Genomic DNA, 26,090 nt, shown 5'->3' with positions numbered 1-26,090 from the left:
CATTACTATTTTCACATCGTTTATTTAGTCTGTCATGGAGTTGTAGAGTGAATTAGACAGTATAGATAAGATTATAATGTCCACACATCAGTGTTGTAAACAGTTCTCACATTAATTATATAATTATGTTTTCACACTGAGGGAAGTGGAGAGACTTGATGTGGACTGTTATCAACAGCTCTGTGGGAGATCATCACCTTGAATATTACAGATGAGGTAGAAAGACATTTTATCTATGTGTACAATGTTGTATTTCTTTCTCACGTTTTATCAAAAGCGATTTAAAGTATGTGCATTTAACCATTAGTATACAAACCCAGACCCCAGTACATCGGTTCTATCTGAAATATGTGGTGCTTCATACACAACACAAAACATTCATAACAGTGCGCTTCTGCTCCTCATTAATGCAGCTCCTGATGTCCTCAGCAGCAACATGGTGGAGATTTGCAGCTTCATGCTGGTCAACTGGAAGACAACTGATTAAGATTAAAAGATTAAGATTAAGATCCATTTATTCGTCCCAAACACATGCACAGACATGCAAAGGCACACTCATGCAGGTAGGGAAATTTAATCTCTGCTTTTTACCCATCTGGTGCAGGACACACAGAGCAGTGAGCGACCATGTACGGCGCTCACGGAGCAGATGTTGGGGGAGTGAGGTGCCTTGCTCAGGGGCACTAGAGAGGGTAGGGAGACTCTTGGATTTTTGGACAGATCAATCCAGGTTTGTCTTTTGTTGTCTCTCCGTGGAGTCGAACCGGAGACGAACCAGAGACCTTCTCTGCCCATAGTCCAAGTTTCTGCCCTCTACACATCACTCCATACGTTGCTCCCTTAACTACAGATGGCCTGCGAATGTCATGGAGTTTTACAGTGAATTAGACAGTTTAGATATGATTTTAATCTCCACACATCAGTGTTGTAAACAGTTCTCAAATTAATTATATAATTATGTTTTCACACTGAGAGAAGTGGAGAGACTTGATGTGGACTGTTATCAATAGCTCTGTGGGAGATTATCACCTTGAATATTACTGATGAGGTAGAAAGACATTTTATCTATTTGTACAATGTGTATTTCTTTCAGTACTTTTATCAGAAGGGACTTAAAATATGTACATTTAACCATGAGGATACAAACCAAGACAACAGTTCTATCTGAAATCTGTTGTGCTTCATACACAACACAAAACATTCTTTAACAGTGCGTTTTTTCTCTTCATAGATGAAGAGCTGCAGCACCTGATGTCCTCAGCAGCAACATGGTGGAGATCTGATTTGATACACTTTAGATAAGAACCCAGTGTTTAATATTTCTGCTTTGCCATAAGAGACAGAACATGGTCATCACAGCTGTGTCCTTCAGGCTCGTCTGTCCCTAATAAAGTGATAGGAAACATGAAAGTATGTCATAATTATAGAGAAAGAGTTACATATGAACAAAGTGTGTATTCTTATTTTCGGTGGATATTCAACTATGTATTTGAATATGCTTTTGGATTAAAACGTGCACTACCATGACAATGAATGTTTAGTATGGAGCTATTTCACATTAAAAGTATTGCATTATAATTTAACACATTATGTATTATGTGCAATACTTTGTAAGTAATGAAAACAGGTCTGTACCTGGAGTCAGTGTTCAGTCTGGTTGGATTCAAGTTGTGTCTCACGCTGGACATCCTAGAGGAACATTGAACACAAATACACAGATATGTTAAGTCATACATGTGCCATGTTAACTGCTTAACAGATTTTACATGGTAATAATAAAATATTAATTCAAAGTTAATCAGATGAATACGCTACACGTGTAAGTTGCATGTGATAGTAACTATGTTTCACCATTATTCTGTTACAGGCTGGTATATCCACCATTACTTTTCCCACCTCGTTTATTTAGCCTGTCATGGAGTTTTACAGTGAATTAGTCAGTTTAGATATGATTATAATCTCCACACATCAGTGTTGTAAACAGTTCTCACATTAATTATATAATTATGTTTTCACACTGAGGGAAGTGGAGAGACTTGATGCGGACTGTTATCAACAGGTCTGTGGGAGATTATCACCTTGAATTTTACAGATGACATAGAAAGACATGTTATCTATTTGTACAATGTTGTATTTCTTTCAGTACTTTTAGCAAAAGCGACGTAACATATGTGCATTTAACCATGAGGATACAAACCCAGACCACAGTACATCCATTCTATCTGAAATCTGGTGTGCTTCATACACAACACAAAACATTCTTTAACAGTGCGTTTCTTCTCGTCATAGATGAGGAACTGCAGCACCTGATGTCCTCAGCAGCAACATGGTCGAGATCTGCAGCTTGATGCTGGTCAACACGTGGACGACTGCATCATCATCATGAGCTACACAACACTTCGAAATTCCTCCCTTAAATAAAGATGGCCTGCAACTGTTTAGTGGTGGCAGTCATTGCTAAGTGTCATGGATAAGAATTAATTTCTATCTTCATTATGGTTGGTTAAAAAAATAAAAACTTATTACAACAATGTGTATCTTTTGCTTTCTGATTTGATACACTTTAGATAAGAACCCAGTGTTTAATATTTCTGCTTTGCCATAAGAGACAGAACATGGTCATCACAGCTGAAGCAAAAAGTAGATTTTTTAATTAGATTTCCATCTTGTTGTGATGACACTCATCTAAATTTTAAGTTGATCTGATGAAAGCTCTCCGACAAGTGTATCAAAGTAAAAAGGTGGAATATGACCAAAATGGCCACTAAAGGCAAACTGGCGGGCTTCCTGTGTGATGTAGCATATCTGTTCAAGAGACTTATTTCTTTGTCATGAAAAGACACATGTCCCTATGTGTTTTTGTAGATGTAGACCAATCGTAGTGCCGGGGCTGCCCTTTAGGGGGTGCTAGTCAGTTATTTTGCCACGCCCATTCCTTAAATCCATCTGAACATCTTGGGGGGGGGGGGGGGGGGGCTTTTGATACATACATGTAGTTTGAGGGAGCTGGACCCATAAACACGGAGGTTACAGCAAATCCGTGTGTCATGGCGAGTTGAACTTTGATGACACGCCATTAATAATCCGCATGATGAAAAGTCACAGTAATCGTAAGCCTACATTAGCAATGTCTTGAGACCTATTTGACACAGTTTGACATGGTTTCACAAAGTGGATGAGGAGAAATACATCCAAGTGTAAAATGTTCCAAAAACAAGACATTTCCTGCTGCCACCAGGAGGCGCTGTGATTTTAAGTCATTATTTCTGTGTTGATGTCTTCAGGTCGCGACTCTTGTCTTACATGTATAGTTTGGAGTTGATTGGACCAAATATGTCTGAGATAGAGAAGCTCGTGTTTTGATGGCGTTTCATCTAACTTTGACCCTACGCCACGGTCAGACGGTATGACGAAAAGTTGATCTTTCAATAACTTTTGATCTCCATTTTGTTGTGATGACACTGGTCTAAATTTTAAGTTAGTATGGTGAAAACTCTACGAGAAGTACATCAAAGTAAAAATATGGAATATGACCAAAATGGCCACTTAATCCAAAATGGTGGGCTTCCTGTAATTCTTTCATTATGGTCCTTGAGGCTTTTTTGTGCATCTGGTCATGATACACAACTGTCTAGATTTTCGTGAGGATCGATGAATGCTAAATGAGGGGCTTTTCCGTAGGTTGCGCTGTTGAGCCATTTTGCCACGCCCATTTCCAAATACTCCAGAATACGTACATTTAAACCACTTTCTAATTTACTGCAAACTTTTACAACTTTTTGAGCATGTTTAAAAATTCTCAGAATAATGCCTACAATTTCAATAGGGCCTCTCACCATTCGGTGCTCGGGCCCTAATAATAATAATAATCATTTCAATTTCAATAGGGCCTCCCACCGATTTCGGTGCTCGGGCCCTAATAAGAATCATTTCAATTTCAATAGGTCCTCTCACCGATTTCGGTGCTCGGGCCCTAATAATATATCTAAGAATATAATTGAGAATGTATATCAGAGTCTATATTCAGCTGAAGAGGACAGGGCTATTGTATGACTTATTATTTATTGATTCATACATTTTTTTCAAGAGGATATAGTTTGTAAGTGTATTGTCCGGTCCACACTCAGGTGCAATAGGCGGCGGTAAAGTGCCCCAAGCTGGATGCCAACCGCGGTTAAACATGAAGAAGAGGGTGGCGATAGTTGGCGACAGCGCACCAAGATGCTCGCTGACCATCAAACACCAACAAGGAAGAAAACAGTCGGTCAAAGTGGAAACAACATTCCGGTTCTGCAGAGCTGTCATTATGTCCTTTAACAAACAGTAGTTATCTGAAAACAAAATAGAGAAACTAACGGGACGCCAAAGACTGCAGTTTGACACCACGCAGCCCAAACCGTGAGGGGTCACCGAGGTAAAACAGACCGCAGGGTCGAAACACGAAGAGTGTGTGGTCACTTTGGTACAATGTTCCTGACTCGCACTCATCTACACGGTGAAGGCTCATGTGGCGTTATTACTGGGATTGTGAAACTGCCACGTTTCCTCTCTATGTGTTTCTTGTTAAAGTTGGCTGACGTGATTTTCCTATTTTAAGAAGTGATGGGTGTTCCTATCTTTCAACAGAGCAGACATTGAGTCACATGAGAAAGGAAATAATCCATATAGTTATTTGTGCAGTTTATCGGGATTTTATAAAAACGAATCTTTGCAGTTGTTTCCTCTTCACAACAGCTCGAGCTATGTCCATGTTGATGGACAGACGCTCATAACGTTCTGGTCTTCCTGTATGAGTCTCTGTCAGAGTCTGCTTCCTCCTCACGCTACACTTTAACAATGAACACCATCACTGATCACACGTTTTTAGGACAAGTACAGTACTGATGTTTACTTTGTATTTGTTTGATTCTAAACTCTCTGGAGTTAATGAGAAACGTATTTAAACGTGCTACACAACACTTGATACAGTAAATGCTCAAATTAGAGTTTGTCCTTTTAAGCCTGAGGTGCAGCACACAAGTCTAAACTGAATGAGTGTGACATCAGTGTGGAATCCACTGACCACTGTCATAGACTTACTGTTGTAGACCGATTTTTTAATTGAAACCTTATTGTGTAAATTACAGCACACTTATGATAACAGTAACTGCTTAAAGCAGACATTTCCATCTAGGCTACAGCTCAACATACACTTTATGCATATAGCATGTACATCCACTGTCTAGCATGTGACCCCATTGTCTAAATCTTTGTTGCAGAAGTTGATCCTGAGGTCACCTGATCAATAGTGACCTTTTGCTGTACTCTGGTTGAATTCTGTTTATCTACTCAGCTGACTGACAAACATCCTTATACCCTAGGCATGATGCAATCTACAAGTCACATGTTACAAACACAGAACAATACATTCACACACACATTATTGACCAATTTCCACCATTCTGTCTATAATACTTTTTAAAGCACTTTCTTAATAAAACAGAGTTCCTATTTGACTGATGGTATTAACTGACGAAAAAGTATATATGTGCAGTAATATAGGAAATTGTGGATGTTATACATTTAAATGCATCGAGATGCATTGTTCTGCATTCAAATAGTTATGGAATCGTGAGTCTAGTGAAGATGCACACCTCTAGTGAGCACACGTTCATCGGCAGTCATGTCAGACAGGCAGCACCTCTCAGCTCCTGTCCCACTTGTGGTGGGTTTTCTTCTCTTGTGCGAACTGCAGACCTCCTGATCGCCTGGGAGTTTTTGTTGTTCCCTCAGGGACGAGGGACTTTGAGGGGGTGAGGTAGTGTAAAGGACTGGTAGTTAAGGTTATGTTCTGGTTGACTGCTATGTGGTTCTTGTTATGACTTATGTTCAGCTAAGTTACAATGTGTTTAATAAGTACAGCTAGAAGCAGTGACAGAAAGCATTGTTGTCAGCTCAGCCATGATACACAGTATGTCACATCCTGTTTTTAAGATGTTGCCCTCATAGTGGACACGTTATGTGTCCATGAACAGTCAGCTCTGTTATGACGCATTTTATTTTTTATCAACCTAATTATCCCACATACAAATTTGCCACAATAGTTGTGAATTAGATTTTAAAGCAATGAATACTTTTGCAAATAAAACAACCAAATTGTGTCTGTGTTGTGTAGGTGAAGCATGCGGACTGCGTTCAGAGCCACAAGATGTTCTCTCAGTTACCTCAGGGGGTTTTCTACCTCTGCAATGGATGCCATGTCAGGTAGAAAACACACACACACGAACACACATGTTGAATGCACATTATATGATGGACATAGACCATGGCCTTTAGATTTGGTTTCATAGCATTTCCTCGCTTTCTCTTGTTTTCTCTCATAGTTAGATTTTGTATATTGGCCAATCTCTGCTGTGATATTATAGAAAACCTACTAGAGAATAGAGAGAAAACGGATTTGACCGTCAAGTCTCCTCTAACTCGATTCTACTGTGGAAACTTCTAGGGATCACGCTTGTCCTGAGTCAGATTCATGAGCAGTTGATTATATGAAAGAAATGTGACGCTTATTAATGATCCCAGAACCTGAGGAAATAGTAACAGTGGGCTAACTGACTCTGCTACTCTCACTCTTTCTCTCTCATCTGATGCCTCTGTTTAGCTACAGCCTAAATGTTTATCTGTTTGTCGACACAATATCAACTCTGATCGTCACATAATGATCGATACTTTTCTTAATAAGTTATATCATTCTTCAGAGAGCCCGCATTCATTAGCCATCCCACTCGCTCTTTTCCCCTCTCTCTCTCGCTCTCTCTTTCACACTCGGACATGAGTAAAGTCTGAGTAAAAACAACAGACTTTGTAAACTAAGTAAATGTATGTAGAGCTGGAGGAGATGCCGGGGCGCTCCGCTTGGCTTGACTTGGTTTGCGCAAGGCACAGCGTGGATGATAGCCCGTCTAAACGATATTCCTATTAATATTTAACAGCTTTTCAAACATTAACCACAATCCAACTTTACTTAAACATTAAGCCTAGTGAAGCCAGCAGGATTAGTACAAGCGCCTGCAGTTACCAGTTCCATCTGGATGGAATGTTTTCTCTTGCAGACAAGAAAAACCAGAATGTCAAGACAGTAAGAGAGAGTGATAACATTTAGTCTGAGTGATTTACAAAAGTGTGCGGTCTAACATGGAGCTCTCTGGGGATTTGAAATGTCTGAGTCCTCCTGAATTGAGGCTGTTATTTAGGCGGAACGTTTCTGGAATAATCAAAACAACTGGATTAGCTGAAGGTAAGAGCCATTATGTCACCTATATTGCTGCATGTGACACTGGAACAATGTACTTTTACATTGCATTACATTACATTTCATTTAGCTGACCCTTGTATCCAAAGCGACTTACAATAAGTGCATCAACTCCGAGGGTACAAACCCAGAACAACAAGAATCAAGAAAGTAAAATTTCTTCAAAAAATAAGCAAAACTACAAAGTGCTATAAGTAAGTGCCATTTAAGTGCTACTAAATTGTTAGTTTTAATAATTGTTAGTATTATTTATTTTTTTATTCAAGGAATAGTCGTAAGAGGTATGATTTTAGTTTGCGGCGGAAGATGTGTAAACTTTCTGATGTCTGGATGTCGATGTGGAGCTCATTCCACCATTTAGGAGCCAAGACAGCAAACAGTTGTGGTTTTGAGTTTTAGCTCGCAGTGAAGAAGCAACAAGCCGATTGGCCAAAGCATAGCGGAGTGAACGTGCTGGGGTGTAACATTTGACCATGTCCTGGATGTAGACTAGACTTGATCTGTTCACAGCACGGTACACAAGTACTAATGTTTTGAACCGGATGCAGGCAGCCACTGGTAGCCAGTGAAGGGAGCGGAGGAGCGGAGTAGTGTGAGCGAATTTAGGTTGGTTAAAAACTAGTCGAGCTGCTGCATTCTTGATGAGCTGCAAAGGTCGGATGGCAGCAGCAGGTAGACCTGCCAGGAGGGAGTTACAGTAGTCTAGGCGTGAGATGATCAGAGCCTGGACCAGAACCTGCACTGCCTTTTGAGTGAGAAGGGGGCGTATTCTCCTGATGCTGTACAGCATGAATCTACAGGACCGTGTTGTTGCTGTAATGTTGGCAGTAAGGGAGAGTTGGCTGTCGAGTGTCACACCCACGTTCCTAGTAGTCTGGGTGGGGGATAACAAGGAGTTGTCAAAGTTAATAGTCAGGTCGTGGGTGGGAGAGTTTCCCTGGAAGGAAAAGTACTTGCAATGATTTAGTTACTTGTGAGACCTCAAGTGATGTTGAACATAGGGAAGTCAGGAGTGTTCACACCAAGCTGAAAATAAATTACAATTTAAAATATTTTCGTTCAACTGTGGAGGAATCAATTTTAAACTGTGTACCAACCATAATCATAGACGACATATCTAGCACAGGAGTTACTTGTTGATGAGATTGTACTCTAACCAGTAAATAAGAGAAAAGTCACTTTCTAGGTAAACAAATCAAGTTTGCAATAGATAAATGTGGCAAATCAGTACCATGATAGTCCATAATTGATGTAAATTACCTTACTAACTATTATTTAAATATCATTCAAATAAACATTGATATCAGCTGTGATATACACTCAGCAGGACTTAGTTTATTTAAGTGATATAGATCACTTATGTAGACTCATCATCAAGGTATTGACATAGCTCCCATATAATATCTAATTCTGGTTTGATGAAAGTCATGTTTGAAAGTCAGCCTTTAGACCTAAAGAAATAACAACATTTGTCATGTTACCTCTTATTGATAAATTAACCTCTAAGAGAACTAGAGAAGCTCTTTAAAGTTACATTGAAGTTATTATTATTACAATTATTATGTGTTTGTGTTTGTTTTACTTTTTGTAAGGATACATGCAGGCGAATGTGGTCATCCTGCCCAATCATCTGGCCGATGACTTTGAAGCCTTCTGTCAGAGTAATCCCGCCTCCTTGCCTCTTCTTTATCGCAGCCAATCAGGAGAGACCTCCTGTCCGCCTCTAGCTCGACATGCCGACATAAGGTATTCACACACTGTACATACTCTACTTTAGTTTTGTTTCTGTTGATTCTTTTGTTTCAGGACTTTCTGTAGTGATTTGAACATCTTTAGAAACATTTAAAAATTAATCAGGCAATGTAGGGATGCACTATATATATATATATATAGTACCAGTCAAAAGTTTGGACACACCTTCTCATTCAAGGGTTTTTCTTTATTGTTATATCTTTCTACATTGCAGATTAATATTGAAGACATCAAAACTATGGAGGATTACATATGGAATAATGTAGTAAACAAAAAAGTGTTAAAAGAACCAGAATATGTTTTATATTTTAGATTCTTCAAAGTAGCCACCTTTTGCTCTGATGACAGCTTTGCACATTCTTGGCATTCTTTCAACCGGCTTCATGAGATAGTCACCTGGAATGGTTGCCAATTAACAGGTTTGCCTTGCAAAAGTTAATTTGTGGAATTTCTTGACTTCTTTATGTGTTTGAGACCATCAGTTGTGTTGTGCAGAGGCAGGGTTGGTGCACAGTTCTATAAAGTGAATATGCCTCTTCGACTACAGTTCTATTCCATATAATTGCAAGAACCACTCAACTAAGTAAAGAGAAACAACACCTTCATTACTTTAAAACTGGGTCATTAAATCCATAAAATGTCAAGAACTTTGAATGTATCCTCCAGTTCAGAGGATCGCCCCAGGACAGGAAGACATCGGTTGTCCAGGGGAGACTGTGTGAATCAGGCCTTGATCGTCGAATTCATGCAAAGAAGCCACTAGTGAGGAAGAACAACAAGAAGAAGAGACTTGCTTGGGCCAAGCAACACAAGGAATGGACATTAAGCCAGTGGATATATGTACTTTGGTCTGATGAGTCCAAATTTCGAAATTTCTGGTTCCAACCGCCATGTCTTTGTTAGACGCACAAAAGGTGAGCGGATGGTCTCTACATGTGTGGTTCCCAGCGTGAAGCATGGAGGAGGAGGTGTGATGGTGTGGGGGGGGCTTTGCTGCTGATACTGTGGGTGATTTATTCAAAATTCCAGGCATACTTAACCAGCTTGGCTACCACAGCATTCTGCAGCTACATGCCATCCCATCTGGTTTGCGCTTAGTGGGACCAGCATTTGTATTTAAAGAGGACAATGACCCAAAACACACCTCCAGGATATGGAAGGGCTATTTGACCAAGAAGGTGAGTGATGGAGTGCTGCGTCAGATGACCTGGCCTCCACAATCACCCGACCTAAACCCAAATGAGATGGTCTGGGATGAGTTGGACCACAGCAGCCAACAAGTGCTCAGCACCTCTGGGAACACTTCAAGACTGTTGGAAAACCATTCCAGGTGACTACCTCATGAAACTGATTGAAAGTCACTGTCACTAAAGCAAAAGGTGGCTATTTTGAAGATTCTAAAATATAAAACAAATTCTGGTTTGTTTAACACTTTTTTGTTTACCACATAATTCCATATGTGTTCCTTCATAGTTTGGATGTCTTCAATATTAATCTGCAGTGTAGAAAGAAATACAAATAAAGGACAAGAAAGATGAGTGGGTGAACCAGGACAACATGTCTGTTTATTTCTTCTTTTCTCCTCTCTCTCCACAACAGAACCACTTTCGTTGGTGACCCTTCACAACAATAGTCCAGCAGACACACTGCTTATGACAGGAAGCACACACCAACCTTCCACAGTAAAAGAAACTAAACAAAATAGCTTACCATTTCAATAAGAAATAGACATTGCTGCAGGCATTCACATACAGCAGCCTGTCAGTTCTATAAGAGCCTTAATTTTTTGATGAAAGATGCACTTTATATTTTGTTTCAACTAATTGTGTTTAATAATTTACATTTCTGTTCAGAGATATTGTGAGTGCATCTAATTTATTTTGAATATTAATGAAAAAGGTTTGATAAGATGTATGTTACATGAAGGCCAAAGTATAGAGACACCTTCCTTACTCTCATGCACCAAAAGTACATAGGCTATCTTCAACCTTTTTCCTTTTCTTTAATGAGCATAATATTCCACGTGCTGTGTGTGTGTGTGTGTGTGTGTGTACGTGTGTCCCCCGGCGCTCCGACCCCGCCCACTCACTCGGAGAGAGCCACAGTGAGCTCTGATCACGGAAGATGATCCGATCTAGAGACATGTCGTCTTCTCCTGTTAAACTGAATAAACAGCGCTAACAAGCAAGCCCCTGTTTGTGAGGCAATATATTGTCCATAGTGTGCAGGGGTACAAAACCTTTACTATCAAAAGAGCGAGTGGGCGGGGTCGGAGCCCCGGGACCCGGGACCTATATACAGTCTATGCCCGGGACCAGAGCACTCGCTACACACACACACACACACACACACACACACACACACACACACACACACACACACACACACACACACACACACACACACACACACACTCGCCCGCTCCTGGTATTTCATGATGGCCTGCTACGGTGATGATTTAAAAAATGTACGTGACGTTCATTCACGTTCATCGTTACGTTCACGTTAATAATATGAAAACTGATTCGTTAAGTTCAGCGTTCGCTAAACATATGCACAACATTGTACTGTACAGCCACTGCAGAGGGGCCGAAGAGCCGCGGGTGGCCGAACCCTGTGTGGAACCGAATTTCTATGGTGTATTGGACGTTTTTGTGGCAGCAGTGTCCATCACTTTTAGCTGTCCCCTGGAAACACTTCCGTTGTGTTGTGGCCTCTTCTTGCTGCGCGTTTGGCTTCTTGCTGCGCGTTTGGCTTCTTGCTGCGCGTTTGGCTTCTTGCTGCGCGTTTGGCTTTTTGCAACGCGTTACGGTATTTGCTGCGCGTTTCTCTATTTGCAGCTCGTTCCGGTATTTGCAGCGCTTTTCTCTTTTTGCAGGTGTTTTGTCAACTTGCATGTGTTTTCTTAAGTTGCCGTTCGTTGAGCTTTCAGGGCCACCGTAGTTATATAATAACCTTTATTTTTGAATGCACATTATTTTATCTGAATAACTGTTTTAATACATTGACATATCTTATTTGAGATGTCAAAATATTTAATCTAAATTCTTTTGAAGGAAGGAGTACCTAAAAAACTAAACAAACACTCAGAACTGAGTCAGAACTATTTTTTTATTGTTGTTAACAATGGAAGTGTTCACAGCCTGTTATTTCAACTACAGGCTGTGAACACTTTTTAAATAAACATGAACTTATAATCGGTATTGGGTGTGTGCAGCATGTAATTATTGTATATTAATTATATTCCACAGCATGCATCCCTGCGGCAATGTATAAAAAAGGAAAATTCAAAAATATGGTCCTATTAAAATAAAGTAGGAACGAAAATGTTTATCTTTTTTCATGCAAGATATTGAATAGATGTTACTGATGTAGCTGTTTTTAAAAGCAATGAAAGTAATTTTTTAACCTTTGACTCTTTCCGTGCACCTTAGAGCTTGGTGAAGTTATGTCAGAAACCTGGACTCTGTTTGTTTGTCTTCAGGACAGATATGTCTCAGTACTGTGTGTATGAGAAGGGTCAACTCGTGAAAACAGTCTCCAGCCTGCAGAGCTACACCGATCAAGCAAGGTAATTCTAACAAACACAAACAGTTGAGTGCCAAAGGTCTCACCACAGATGTTCTTTGACGAATGCTTTAACACCCTTGCCCTGATCCACGCCTCACCACAAAGTCTTATCATAGAGGAAAACTGACGTGCAGTATGAATCATAAGGCCTTGTGCATAATGTAGGTGTGTGCCTTTCTAAACTAGGTCCAGTCAATAAAGTTTTATTGATGGATTCCAATCTGGCTCTAGACACATCTCATTACCACACTTTGAAGTGCCACAACAAACCCTTGGGACACTATTGTTGATAAGATTGTTGATGAAATTGCAAAAACACTCAAGAAATGTTTTCACTTTGTTATAATGGATTATTGAGTGTAGATTGACGGACAACAATGTACATTTTAATGATATAGAATCAAAATCCACGAAACGATAATAATTGCAAAGAGTGACAGAGTCCAAACACTGTAGACACTGTATGCCAATTAATTGTGTAACAGGGTAAACTTGGGTCACTGATGCACACAGCTGACAGCAGCAAACAACATCACCTCTTCAGACTGGATTGCATTCATGATGCAGTTAATAATTATATCAACCGGTCAAGAGCGTGTCATTTTTTAAACCTACAACATTTATCGAAGTAGACTTAAGGGCAATAATGCACAAGCACACAATGTAGACACAAGTGTTGTTTTGTTACTGGTAATTTTGCATTCTATTTAACTAATGTTTAATCAAGAACAAACCTGTTTAGTATCCCAGCATAGAAAATGTAGGTTCAGTTCAGTTTAGTTCAGTTTATTTGGAATGTTTCTTTAAAAGGTTAAATACAAATATATTAAAAAAAAGAGAACCCCTCCCCCCATAAAAAATAAAAAAATAAACACCAATGCCTCCATACTAATGTGGTGTCATCCAAGTGTCTGTAAGCCCCGACATTCAAATGTATCTCATGACAGCGTCATTTACACCATGTTTTTAGCGTAAACGTTTTTTTTTACATTTGAAGAAGTGGTCACAATTTACTTCCAATGTATTGGATTTGACAGCAACAGAGTTTACTCCTGAAACTCCAAAATTGTTTTGTGCACTCAAATACCTCACCCACCCCTCCATTGGCATAGTGGTGAGTTGATAATTGGTGTACTATCCCTATAAGACTACCCTGTACCTTATATTTGCCTAAGGGTGCCCCCTAGCTGGTTCACCTGGCCATGCCTGTAGCCACACTGTGCCTTCATGTGAAAATAAAATAATCTGGTTTAAATAGTTCACTGATGAAAATCAAGTAATTTTATCTTTGATCCATAATAAATGGCCTGTCATGGTCAGATTGTAATCCTTACGAGGCTAACTTAACTTTCTTTACTGTGCTCCCAGGAATGCATCAGATCAGCAGGATGTGCATCATGGCCATCAGTGGTCAGACATGGTGTGTTTCTATCTGGGCTGCAGCTTTGGCTTTGAGGGCAGACTGAAAACAGCAGGAGTCCCAATTAGGAACGTGGAGCAGGGCAGAAACGTCAGCATGTACAGGGTATGTTACAAATATAATTTTAATTATGGATGACTTTTTGTCACCATGAGCTGGCAGGTAGGACATCAGGGCCCGCATATTGAAGCAGCTAAATTGAAATCAGCTGTTACTCCATTTGTAATCTAGATCTGTGCTTTTCCTACTTTGACATGTCACAAATATCTGCCATGAAAAAGACCAATTTAGCATTTGTTCTGTATTATGTCTGAAAGGATTGAGATTCTAATAATATCTCCCAAACCCAAGGGTGACAGCTTCAGATTTGTCAGTCAAAGACAGGGTTAACTAATGTTTAGGCTAATAGTATTAAAACTATAAAGATAAAACAAAGTGTTAATGCTTAATGGATTCAACCGGAGCCAGGGAACAAAAAATCTATATATACCATACAGTTTGATGTGATAGTGTAGTGTGAACCATTAGAACTGCAATTAGCATAATTTTCTGTCTGTTCCTATACCACTGAATAGGTTTCACTCTGAATCTACTCTGCAACATCTGTGTTGTACATGTTTGTGTGTTTGAAGACTGCAGTTCCCTGTATTCCTGCTGGAGTGTTCAGCTGCCCTGTAGTTGTCAGTATGCGTCCTGTTCCGGCTGAGAAGCTGGATGCAGCAGTGGAGGTTTCTCATCTCAGCCCACTAGCACATGGAGCACCTATACACATAGGAGAACCAGGTACACATGCAGACACACACACACACACACACACACACACACACACACACACACACACACACACACACACACATATTCTAGTACTTATACACTCCTGATCAAAATCTTAAGACCAGTTAAAAAATTGCATGAATTAGCATTTTGCACTGTTGAATCTTAGGAAGGTTCTAAGTAGAGTTTCAAAATGCAAAAAGAAGAAATGGGAACAACAGCCCAAAAGTTGTGAGCAGGCAATTTATTGAAAACAACAATTTAACTAGAAATAGGCTGTTCATCAGCTGATCAAAAGTTTAAGACCACAGCAAAAAAAAAAAAAAAAACTCCTAAAACAGAAATTAAAGTGTCACAAACTGAGTCAGTAATGATTAGCTCCACCATTATTGTTGATCACTTAAAAAATTCGTTTTGGCATGCTTGACGCAAGTGTTTCCAAAAGGCTAGTGCGAATGTTGCGCCAAGTGGTGAAGATGGCTTCACGAAGGGCATCCACTGTCTGGAACTGAAGTCCATTTGTGTAAACTTCCCTTGCCATCCATCCCCAAATGTTCTCAATTGGATTAAGATCAGGGGAACACGCAGGATGGTCCAAAAGAGTAATGTTATTCTCCTGGAAAAAAGTCTTGGTCAGGCGGGCATTGTGAATTGGAGCGTTGTCCTGCTGAAAAACCCAGTCGTTACCAAACAGACGAGGGCCCTCAGTCATGACGGATGCCCGCTGCAACATCTCCACATAGCCAGCTGCTGTTTGACACCCCTGCACAACCTGGAGCTCCATTGTTCCATTGAAGGAAAAAGCACCCCAGATCATGATGGCGCCCCCTCCACTGTGCCGCGTAGAAAACATCTCAGGTGGCATCTCCTTGTCATGCCAGTAACGTTGGAACAGTCTTAATTTTGGCAGCTATTTAGTCTTAGTCTTTTGACGAAAATGCATATTAGTTTTAGTCACATTTAGTCATTTTTATCCTTCCTAGTTTTAGTCGACGAAAACGAATTACATTTTAGTCTAGTTTTAGTCACATTTAATAGCCACATTAAACTCCTTTTCTTCCCTTCTCAGGCCCAGGGACCCTGTATTGTGTCTAAAACTGCAAAATAGTCCAGCTAGCTGACATTTTAATTGTACCTGTTACAACAAAGGAAAACACAGAACCCTTATGAAGAGAAGAAAATACACAGGGAAGTGCAGGCCTACTTTGAAATAAATTAAACACAGAACTTTGTAGGGCTATTTGAATAAGAAGTACCCTATTTTGAAATAAATAAAAACCTATAGCTGCAGCCTAATAGCTTAAAAATATATATTTAGTTTTAAATGTGAAAACAAAAAGTGAGAGCAGGTTAGACTGGAGGCGGACACAGAAACTGAGGCTCGGTACAAACAACCTGCAGCTTCTGCTCTGATCAAGAAGCTGCTGCGCTGATCTCTGATCAGCTGAGACCAGAGAAACTCTGTGTTTTCACTGTTTCCACTGTTAAGAAGCAGCTTCACATGGACAAGCTCAGATCTTGTGTCTCTGAGCGAGTGAGCAGGCGGGGTCGGAGCCTCGGGACCGGTGCGCTATCTGGGGCGCGCACACAAACACACACACACACACACAGACACACTCACTCGCCAGCTCCTGATACTTCATGACGGCCTGATACGATGATGTTTAAATAAATTATTGTGACTTAGTCAACCACCAACATTTTCGTCTCGTCTCGTCTCGTCAACGAAAGTTAAAACAGATTTAGTCATAGTTTTTATTTTCAAAGAATCATTTTCGTTACGTCTTCGTCTCGTCTTCGTCATGGAAAAAAGATCGTTAACGAATATTTTTCGTCATCGTTTTCGTCAACGAAATTAACACTGCGTTGGAAGCCATCAGGACCATCAAGGTAAAAAAAATTCTCGTCAGAGAATAAAACTTTCTTCCACCTTTGAATGTCCCATGTTAGGTGCTCCCTTGCAAAGTCTAAACGGGCATATTTGTGGCGTTGAAGGAGACGTGGCCTTTGAAGACGTTTCTTGTTTTTGAAGCACTTCCTTCGCAGATGCCGTCTGATGGTTATTGGGCTGCAGTCAGCACCAGTAATGCCCTTAATTTGGGACGAGGAATGGCCCCGTGTCTTGACGGTTCCATAACCCTGAGGATCTTTTAAGAAAGGCAAAATGACTGTCTTACTGCATCCAACCTCAGCAGCGATGGCACGTTGTGAGAGGCCTTGTTTATGCAGTTCAACAATCCTACCACGTTCAAAGACTGTGAGCTTTTTTTGCCTTTGCCATCAAGAGATCTTCATAGTGTGATTTTTTTGCACAGATTTGGGCTTTTAAAGGCTGTGGTCTTAAACTTTTGATCAGCTGATGAACAGCCTACTTCAGTTAAATTGTTGTTTTCAATAAATTGCCTGCTCACAACTTTTGGGCTCTTGTTCCCATTTCTTCTTTTTGCATTTTGAAGCTCTACTTAGAACCTTCCTAAGATCCAACAGTGCAAAATGCAAATTCATGCAATTTTTTAACTGGTCTTAAGATTTTGATCAGGAGTGTATGTGAGGACTCTTGTTGACATAATGTATTACGTAGCCCCTTACCTCAACTTTAATTATCCCAAATAAATGTCTAGCCATAATCTTTACCCTAACCCTAACATAATCCTAATTCGATGTGAGTGCTGCGAAAAATGTCCTCAGTCCCTAGGTTCTACACCAAATATTGTCCTTAGTTATACATATGCAGGATAATGGCCTTAATTCACCAGTATCACCAAAAGATGGCATAAGGTTTCCAAATGTGTGTTTATACATTCTATCTTTCACTCTGTCTGTCTGTCTGTCTATCTGTTTCTGTTTGTGTGTTCAGCTGTCCTAGGCATACAGGACCTGTGCAGACCAGACTATGGGGACCGACTCGAGCTGCAGCCTGGTGATGTCCCTGTCTTCTGGGCCTGCGGAGTGACTGCTATACAGGCAATACGCAGCACCAGTGAGCAGACTAATTGGCTAGAACTTTCTTAACTTCAGTTACTCACCAGTTATACAATTTAAGAGATTGTGGTAAATGATCATGATTCTAGCGTGAGCTGATCTTTCTGCTTGAGATACTCAGACTAAAGTTCAAAATATCGAACAGAGTGAACTGACATCATGTTTTCTATCTTTCAGAGCCTTTGCTGGCATTCAGTCACTCACCAGGCTCCATGTTCCTGACCGACATTCCAAACTCCTCTACTTCCATCATATCCCCTCCCTCTGACAGCAGGAACACTCCATACATTAAACCCAACCCTGAGCTGATCCCCCTCTGCATCCTGGTATCCCACAAGCCCTTGCTGTACAGCCTGGCATCTCAGAGGGCAGTTTCAAGGATCAGAGATCTGGAGAGGATTATTGGAGAGGACCCAGGTAAATATACACAAACATTTGTGTTTGTTAGTAAAGATATGTATGTGTTTTGGAGGAGATGAATCTGACATGGAGGTATATGTCAGCAGTATGTGTATAATCATGCAGTGACATATGTTTTTATTGACAAAATTACACAACAGTAGTTGACATGACTGCTTATCACATACATCACTTGAATGCAAATCCAATATTCACTCTGGCTGTTTAGCTGATAAATGTAACACTATGTTCACCAGCTGATCACTGAGTGCGTGTGTCTGCTGTTTGGTGCTGATTAGGAGGCAGACACTGAGTTATTTTTTATAAGCTGTCTACTACTAATAAGCAAGGTTGATAAGAGCAGTGAGATTGAACCTAAACAGTGAGGATGCTGACTGTTAAACCCCAACAATTAAAAGCAGAGGAGGCTCCACAGAGCTGAGGAGACCTGTGGAGTTCCCCTTTTCGAATTAACACATTGTCCATTTATTCCATTTATATATGCATTATTATTATGGGGTGTTTGTATCGTACAAGACTGTTATTACAGAGAAAACAGGTGATAATAGAAACATTCTGTGAGCAGAATTTTGTTAATGAGCTATGAAAGGAGTAATGAATACACTGGCAGCATTCCCAACACACACCAGGCACTTACCAAACAAGTTCACATAGTGTCATTATTAATACACTTTTGGTGATAACATTCAGGCACATACGAATTATAACTTTATTAGGTCGGTTTAACTGTCTCACAATGACAAGTAAACCCTTTGTAATGACCTGATTTTCTGCAGTAATTGCTTATTATTAACTTGGATCTGATTAAGTCTAGACAACCACACTGTGCTTAAGCCAATAACAGACCTATTCTAATGTTATTTCTAGAGCTGTGAAAAATAACGCGTTAACGCGTTATGATTAAATTACAGGATTAATTCGTTTTTTTTTTTTAGCGCATTTAACGCATGCGCAGAAGGACCTTCCAATTCCGCCGCCTCTGCACTAGTCGCCGCTCTAACGCCGGGTTCACACCGGACGCGGAAGCGACGCCGAAGCGAGGCGTAAGCGCTAATCCCTGGCGCGCCGGCGCTTGGCTGGTCACACCGGACGCGGTAGCGACGCCGAAGCGCCGCGCATTACTAATAATATCACATACTTCTGCTGTTATCAGCCTGCAGTAAAAACGGCATTTAATCATTTTTTTCAAGCATATACTTACTTGTTGCTCCAACATTAAGCAACAGCGTTCCAACATGTGTCTTTTTTGGTGTTGTCTTTATACAACATATGCTGAGAATCAACAACTCAAGTTACTTCTCCACTTCAATGATTAATTTAATGTCATCCATGTTGAAGAACTTCTCCGCTGTTAGCTCCGGTAAATGTCGGGTGTCGAGGGTAAATTACGTATTCTCCACTCAAGCCTATGTGGAGAATACGTAGCCCCCCCCCCTCTCTCTTTTTATCTTTATGACTGCTTGTGTGGCTGTAGTGGATGGGCAGAGGGGGACATTAAATAATGTGGTTGGTAAAAGTGGTAAAATTAAAACTCCAAGACAACAGAACGTGAATACAAAGTATGGGATGCATATTTGATAATTTATATCATATAAAATATGTCATCTATATCGTTTAAAATCATTTTTCAGTGTGTTTCCTGTCGCGATACGCTCGCGTCAAGCGGAAAAAATAGACTCGACGCCGAAACGATAGCTTCACGGCGCTAGGCAGCCGCGGCACAACGCTACGCTTCAGCCTCCGGTGAGTTCAGCGCTGCGGTTTAACATGGGAGTGGATGGGAGCCAGAGGATTGGCGCTGCGCTTACGCCTCGCTTCGGCGTCGCTTCCGCGTCCGGTGTGAACCCGGCGTAATGCAGTCAGACGGCAGCTGCCATTCAAACAAACAAACAACATGGATAATTCTGATGAACCTGAGGACCTTCTGGACGGGAAGATCGTGTTCCAAAAAAACAAAGATCGAACATTCAGTAAAACCAAGGTGATATGCACACTCTGCGAGAAGACGTTATCGTTTCACCGTAGCAATACCCGCCTAACCACCGCAACGCGAAGCATGTGTTGGTCGGCGAGGGGCGTTCAAGTGGAATGCGCCAAACCAGACTCACTCGCCGAATTCACAATGTTGATGGAAAAAAGTAAATTAACCCTTGAATTCTAATAACTTGAACCTCCTATGGCAGCAATACATTCTAAAAAGCTCATCAAACCATCTGTATGAAATGAAGGTGTAAACTCTGAGCGTAGATCTCCCTCTTTGTGAGGCATGGCTCACATCAGCTGATTCTTCTTATCGCAAACTCAAAATGTATTTCTTTGTAAGTCAGAGTTTCTATTATATAAGCCTCTTACCTTGTCTCCTTGATTGGATCCGAGGTTTGCTGTTCTCCTGAATCGAGTTTGCTTTTGTTGACATCATTACCCCCTGATTCATATCCACATCTTCATGGAAATTGGTGGAGTAGTTTGTGCTTAATCATGCTGAGTAAAAAACAATTCAGAGAGAAACGTAACCTCCTTTGCATAGATAAATGTGCGAAACATAATAAAGAATTGAATGTTTGGCTTATTAGTGTTCAGCTATAAAGGAGTGTAAACCAAATACCTGGTGAATCATTTTCTGAGTGTCTTTTACCAGTAAGAGAGGGATGATGCACCAGTGGTCCAGCTATTTATAGGTATTCACTAAGCAGCTCTTCAGGTAACGAGCAGTGGCAGAAGATGGAATTCAAGTTGTCTGGATATTGTCTGTCACCAGGTCAACGGGGGATCCAGGTTTTATGCACTCAGGATGAACTTTTGCGCTCCAGTCTGGCTCTCTCCCACTCTTCCTCCGTTGCCATAACAACCGGCTTCCCTGCACACTACATGCACAGGTACCTGCATCATAAGGAAGCAATGGAGTTCATACAATGGTACAGACACAGGTCACGAGCTCCAGTGAATTATTCCCCTAAAAACGTTGATCTGAATTATCTGTTTGCCTGTGTTTTCCCTTTAGCCCTCCTGATGAGACAGATGGGTCACCTGGAGCTATTGCAATGGCAACCATGCTGTTGTCTCTAGGGAAACAGGTGACAATGGTAACCGACAGGAGAGCCCTGGAGATGAACCAGGCCATTATTGATGAAGCTGTGAAAACAGGTGGGAGAGTGTTTAAATGAAAATCTGTGGATTAAACACACCAATCCGTCTCCAGGATTGTACCAACACAACTGAAATAATTATTTTATCCCTATTGATCATTCTCTTGAAATTGAAGCAATTGTTTCTTTTAAAGAGCAAGCCTCTGCTAGCTCTAATCTCCCCGACAATTCCCCCCTCAGGTGTGCTGAAAACTGCAATCCCATTGGTCACTTTTGAAGACTGTGGACCAGACGCCGCACTGCATTTCCTGTGTCACCATGGAGACCCCAGCAAGCCCAGGTTATTTGAACTGTGACGTGTGCTTGCAGTAAGAATGATTACAAAGCAGTCTTCCAATTCCGAGTAAAGAGTAAAGTCATAATTTTTAAGAAACTTAAATATTCCAAGGATAGCTTTGTTTTATTGTCGAATAAAGAACAAACATATTTGTTTAGGAAATAAACAGCTAGGAGAACCTTTGCTCATTGGAGTTCCACTCCTTCTGGATGCCAAATCTTGATCCAACCTGCAATGTGTAACTAGAAACCCATTTGAATAGCACACAGATGTAATCAATGACAGATACTCAACCACTACTCAACCTTTCCTCTTGGTTCTTACTTCCCGATAGACTTAAACAATCATCTCAAAGTCTTAATAATAATTTTTTAAACATAGGACATGATGGTGATTGTCCCTTGTCCTCTGCACAAATAAAGCTAGCTACTACCAGTAGATGTTAGCAGGTGTTAGTGACCGCCAGCGGATGTTGAGACATAACTTCAGTATTAGGAAAAGGCATGTGGCTTTCATAGTTGAGCAGAAATCATCTCTCTGCCTTTTAAAACTAAACACTGTCCCATTTTAGAACATAAGACAAGATAGAGAATATTTTTTTGGAGTCATGAAAACATTTGACATTATATACTAATGGTGAACACAACATTCTATGTATAAAGTGATTGAAAAGGCACAGGCAGAAGAAATATGTTTCTTGTCTTCCATTTCTATCCATCCAATTCATTCTGCAGATGTAAACAAACACAGCAAAAAAATCAAGTTACACATTTTAAAGTTTATTATGAATTCATAAAGATTACACTAGACTTATGTGTCCTTCCATCTGGTGCGATTGGGACAATAGGCATCATTCCAAACATAGAATACCCAAATCAGTGAGTAGAAGAAAAATGCTTCGTTAAAAATCCTTGAGTATTTATTAAGTGTTTTAGCTAGACATGTAATGTACAATTTTCACGTGACTATGGAGTCATGTAGTCTGTCTTTCAGCTGTCTGAGTGATAAATTTCTTATTTGATTGTTATGTTTATATCCAGGTATGACCACCTTGTGGCGATAGAGCGCAGTGGAAGGGCTGAAGATGGAAATTACTACAACATGAGAGGTGTAAACATCAAACATTTGGTGGATCCTATTGATGACCTGTTTATTGCTGCCAAAGATATACCTGGAATTATCACTACAGGTCGGTAACACTTCCTACAGTTTGCTGCCTGTTTTACTTATGTTTATGTGACCTTTTTTCATTTTATTTATTTTAAAATGACTATCAATTTAGCCATGTCCATTGAAAGTTATATGCAAATATAGCATATATTTTATATTAACACTTCTGTTTAAGTTTTACTTATCTTAGGTTATACTACACTAAACTCGTACTAATATGTGTATATATGCATATACATATCAGCATATGTTTGTACATTTTAATGTAAAGCAGCATTTTTTAAACCTTAAATTTGCATCCAAATGAGTGTGATGTTATAGTGACTTGGAGAAGTAGGACAGGTGCTGTTAGCATTCCAAGGCCTCACACTTATAGACTTTGTTGAATTGTTTTAAACCTGAGAACCACCTCATCACTTGAACGTGGAGCCAAACAATTACTCACTATGTGTGGCTGCAGAGGGCGGTGTTGCTCCGTAAAGGTTGCATTATGTTGGCTTATAGCGCTTCAGTACAGTCATGTAAAATACATTTTTTTTTAATGTGTTTATTTATGTAACAAGTAATGTTTAATGTACATATACTCATACACGTTGCATTCTGTGTATAGGTATTGGGGTGTCCCACTGCATATGTGCAGAAAACGTTTTTCATTTTTTGGCTGAAGTGATGTCACTTCACTTTTCCCTGGGCTGTATCACTTCTTAAACAGTTAATACATGCTAAATATATGCATAATACAGACCAAACATGTGTTATCCCACTGTAGGAGCGCTTGCAATTGATAATATTGACTCTTTTTACACTATCACTAAAATGTCTGTTTACATCTGTCTGATTGTTGAGTTTATTTGTCACCATCTCTCATAATTGATCATATATCTGAGCAGAATTTCTTTCCTCTGTCTCTGCAGGTATTGGAGATGGTGGTAATGAGCTGGGCATGGGTAAACTGAAGGAGACGGTGAAGAACCTGATGCCCAATGGGAGTCTCATAGCCTGTGATGTTCCTGCTGATTACGCCATCACTGCAGGTAAAGACAATCACTACACCAGCTGTTACAATACAGACACTGCAGAACATGCTGTTACTGATGTTACAGGCTCATATGCACATGTGCAGGAATGACTAAATACTCACAAACACACTGAATAAGTGGAACTGGCACCGGCATGTCACGTCACAATTTTTTCAACCACCAGAAGTGTTCAGAGAGTTTCACAGTGAGTTTAAGAAGTTAGACAACAGAGGAAATCGTCAGGAAATGGCACGCCACCATTTATTATTCAGTGATGTGTTCCTAGAAAATAAGAACTCAAGCAATGAGGAACCAGTAGCACTGAGATAAAGGGACCAATCAAGTCAAATCAGCTTTACCTGCGAAGGGCAATGTTCCTCATCAATTAATCCTGATTTTAAAAATGAAAGATTTAACTATAGCCTTTTTGACCAAGTTACAGTTATTGATACAGACCTGGTTATTTATGACAGTTGTCTAAGTACAGGTTTGGACTCATTTAGGCGACAGTACATTCCTGATGATCATTTCCCATTTAGAGCCAACTCCCTTTCTTTGATAAAAGCACAAGCATGCTTAACTGCAATTGTACTTGCCAGCATCTTTGGTTCATCTTTATTCTCATCCATCTTCCTCCAGGGGTGTCTAACTGGGGGGGCTATGCTGTGGCCTGTGGGCTCTACCTCCTCCACACTTGCCCTTCACACCAGCGTTACCTAAAAAAAGGTATTGGGCAGGAAGCCCCACCCCCCCAAGAGCAGCTGCGGGACTGGATTGCTAACCTGCCGTCTGTGGACAAGGTGACCGAGGCAAACACACAAATACTTTTATTAATATTCTCCATTTTCAGCAGATCTGGATTTCTCATATCCGGCCAATTTCAAATAAATAGCTGCCGACTGCTCTGTGTGGTCACTAACCTTGTGAGTGTGTTGTGTTCCTTGTGCTGTGTCCACCTACAGATGGGTTAAAAGCAGAAGTTGAATTTCCCAATTGAGTTTAGTATGATTGTGTGTACATGATTGATTCGGGATGAATTAAGGAAATTTGTATCTTAATCTTAATCTTGTTATTATTTAAAATGTAAATCATCTTCAGCTTTTATTTTTTCAAGATGCGGACAACTCCATTCCACACAAAACTCATGTTTTTTTATCTCTCTCTGACCCAGCTTTTCAATTATATTTTTACCATGTTACTTAACTACAGCCTAGTACTAGATGGATACTAACTCATAAAAAAGTTATGTATGTCCTGTCTGTCTGTTTTACGGAAGCGTATTCCAGCAAGTTCTGTTAGAATAGTACATTATCTCTGTGAAAAATAAACATCAAATGCATTGTTTTTAAATTGTTTTTTTATTTAAAAATTGTGCAACACAAAAACATTATATAGCTTAGTGACTGTACAAAAATGATTTGTCTTGATCGACTTATTAAGATTGTTGAATATTTTTGGGAGAAAGGCAAAAACCCCTCTCTCTACATTTCGATTAACACACCCTCTCCTCTCTCTGTCTCTTTGTCCTGCAGGAAGAGTCTTTCCTCTCCACGCTGGTGCGGTTTGGAATAAGAAGTGGGAAAACTGGTCACCTCGCCATGGAGGTGGATGGTTTGACCTTTCACCCCACACACTCTGACATAATCACCAGACTACTGGAGGTCACACAAGGATCCACCTCTCAAAACCCATGATCTGCTACTCCTGTGTATTATCAGGAGTATTTTTCAAAGAGACGCTGTTCTCGAAAGTGAAGGATCTGTCTTTCTATCTTGAGCATCAAAATAACTTTGATATCATATGAGAAAATAACACTTTATAATCAAAATACTCTTCTGAAATTTGTCTTACATCCCAAGAGGTACACTGTACAAACAATTACAAATTATACATTATGAATATGTGGCTGCTTTTCCATCAATGTTATCACTTCCTTTTAACACTGAGTGCTCACTCCACATAGCAACTAATTCCCAGATGGGAAAATAATTTTAGATGTGATGCTAATTTGTCGCAAACCTTTTTAGAAAGTTACACCACATAGACGCACACACACATACACTAAACACACGTATACACAGACGTACACACACAATAAATATTCTGATTGGTGAAATGCTGTTTCCTTTTTATTCAGATTGCTGAAAGAAAGTGTAAATAAAGAGAGAATTGTGTATGTGATTGTCGATGCCGCCTTGGTTACCTTTCAGCCCTCTCCTCTTTCTTGACTACCAGAGGCAAAGCTCTCTGTTAGGCTGGATCATTAGAA

The 26,090-nt window shown here is 40.1% G+C and overlaps 1 protein-coding gene and 1 long non-coding RNA gene across 7 annotated transcripts; one reads left to right on the top strand and one right to left on the bottom strand.

Moving 5' to 3' along the window:
* Positions 1 to 265: 265 nt before the first annotated feature.
* On the bottom strand, positions 266 to 1,686 carry LOC128451420 (uncharacterized). Its single transcript, XR_008340102.1, has 2 exons — positions 1,636 to 1,686; positions 266 to 1,384 (listed from the first exon to the last, which is right to left on the bottom strand). It is a non-coding gene; the product is annotated as an uncharacterized LOC128451420 (long non-coding RNA).
* Positions 1,687 to 6,218: 4,532 nt separating this feature from the next.
* Positions 6,219 to 26,002, top strand: dglucy (D-glutamate cyclase). 6 transcript variants are annotated; one of them, XM_053435224.1, is made up of 14 exons: positions 6,219 to 6,243; positions 8,884 to 9,037; positions 12,528 to 12,614; positions 13,982 to 14,138; positions 14,666 to 14,816; positions 17,665 to 17,787; positions 17,967 to 18,206; positions 20,968 to 21,124; positions 21,211 to 21,353; positions 21,536 to 21,635; positions 22,673 to 22,821; positions 23,717 to 23,836; positions 24,461 to 24,621; positions 25,354 to 26,002. In XM_053435224.1, the coding sequence occupies exons 1-14, from the start codon at positions 6,228 to 6,230 to the stop codon at positions 25,513 to 25,515; spliced, it is 1,920 nt and encodes a 639-aa protein (XP_053291199.1). In that variant the 5' UTR covers positions 6,219 to 6,227; the 3' UTR covers positions 25,516 to 26,002. The 6 variants fall into 6 exon arrangements, with proteins under 6 accessions (XP_053291199.1, XP_053291196.1, XP_053291198.1 ...); XM_053435221.1 differs by lacking the exon at positions 6,219 to 6,243 and adding an exon at positions 6,975 to 7,276; XM_053435223.1 differs by lacking the exon at positions 6,219 to 6,243 and adding an exon at positions 6,977 to 7,276 and having other exon boundaries at positions 20,968 to 21,085.
* Positions 26,003 to 26,090: the final 88 nt, after the last annotated feature.

Source organism: Pleuronectes platessa, chromosome 11, assembly GCF_947347685.1.
Source record: "Pleuronectes platessa chromosome 11, fPlePla1.1, whole genome shotgun sequence".
In the NCBI taxonomy this organism is placed as follows: Eukaryota; Metazoa; Chordata; class Actinopteri; order Pleuronectiformes; family Pleuronectidae; genus Pleuronectes; species Pleuronectes platessa.
This window is presented reverse-complemented; position numbering and strand designations above follow the sequence as displayed.

What these genes read in the sequence shown, in the direction of transcription:
- dglucy (XM_053435221.1), top strand. Translation starts at nt 7,174, where the DNA reads ATGGAGCTCTCTGGGGATTTGAAATGTCTGAGTCCTCCTGAATTGAGG. An exon ending in GAAACGTCAGCATGTACAGG is followed by an intron (nt 14,139 to 14,665) that starts GTATGTTACAAA and finishes GTGTGTTTGAAG; the next exon opens with ACTGCAGTTCCCTGTATTCC. An exon ending in TGATTACGCCATCACTGCAG is followed by an intron (nt 23,837 to 24,460) that starts GTAAAGACAATC and finishes ATCTTCCTCCAG; the next exon opens with GGGTGTCTAACTGGGGGGGC.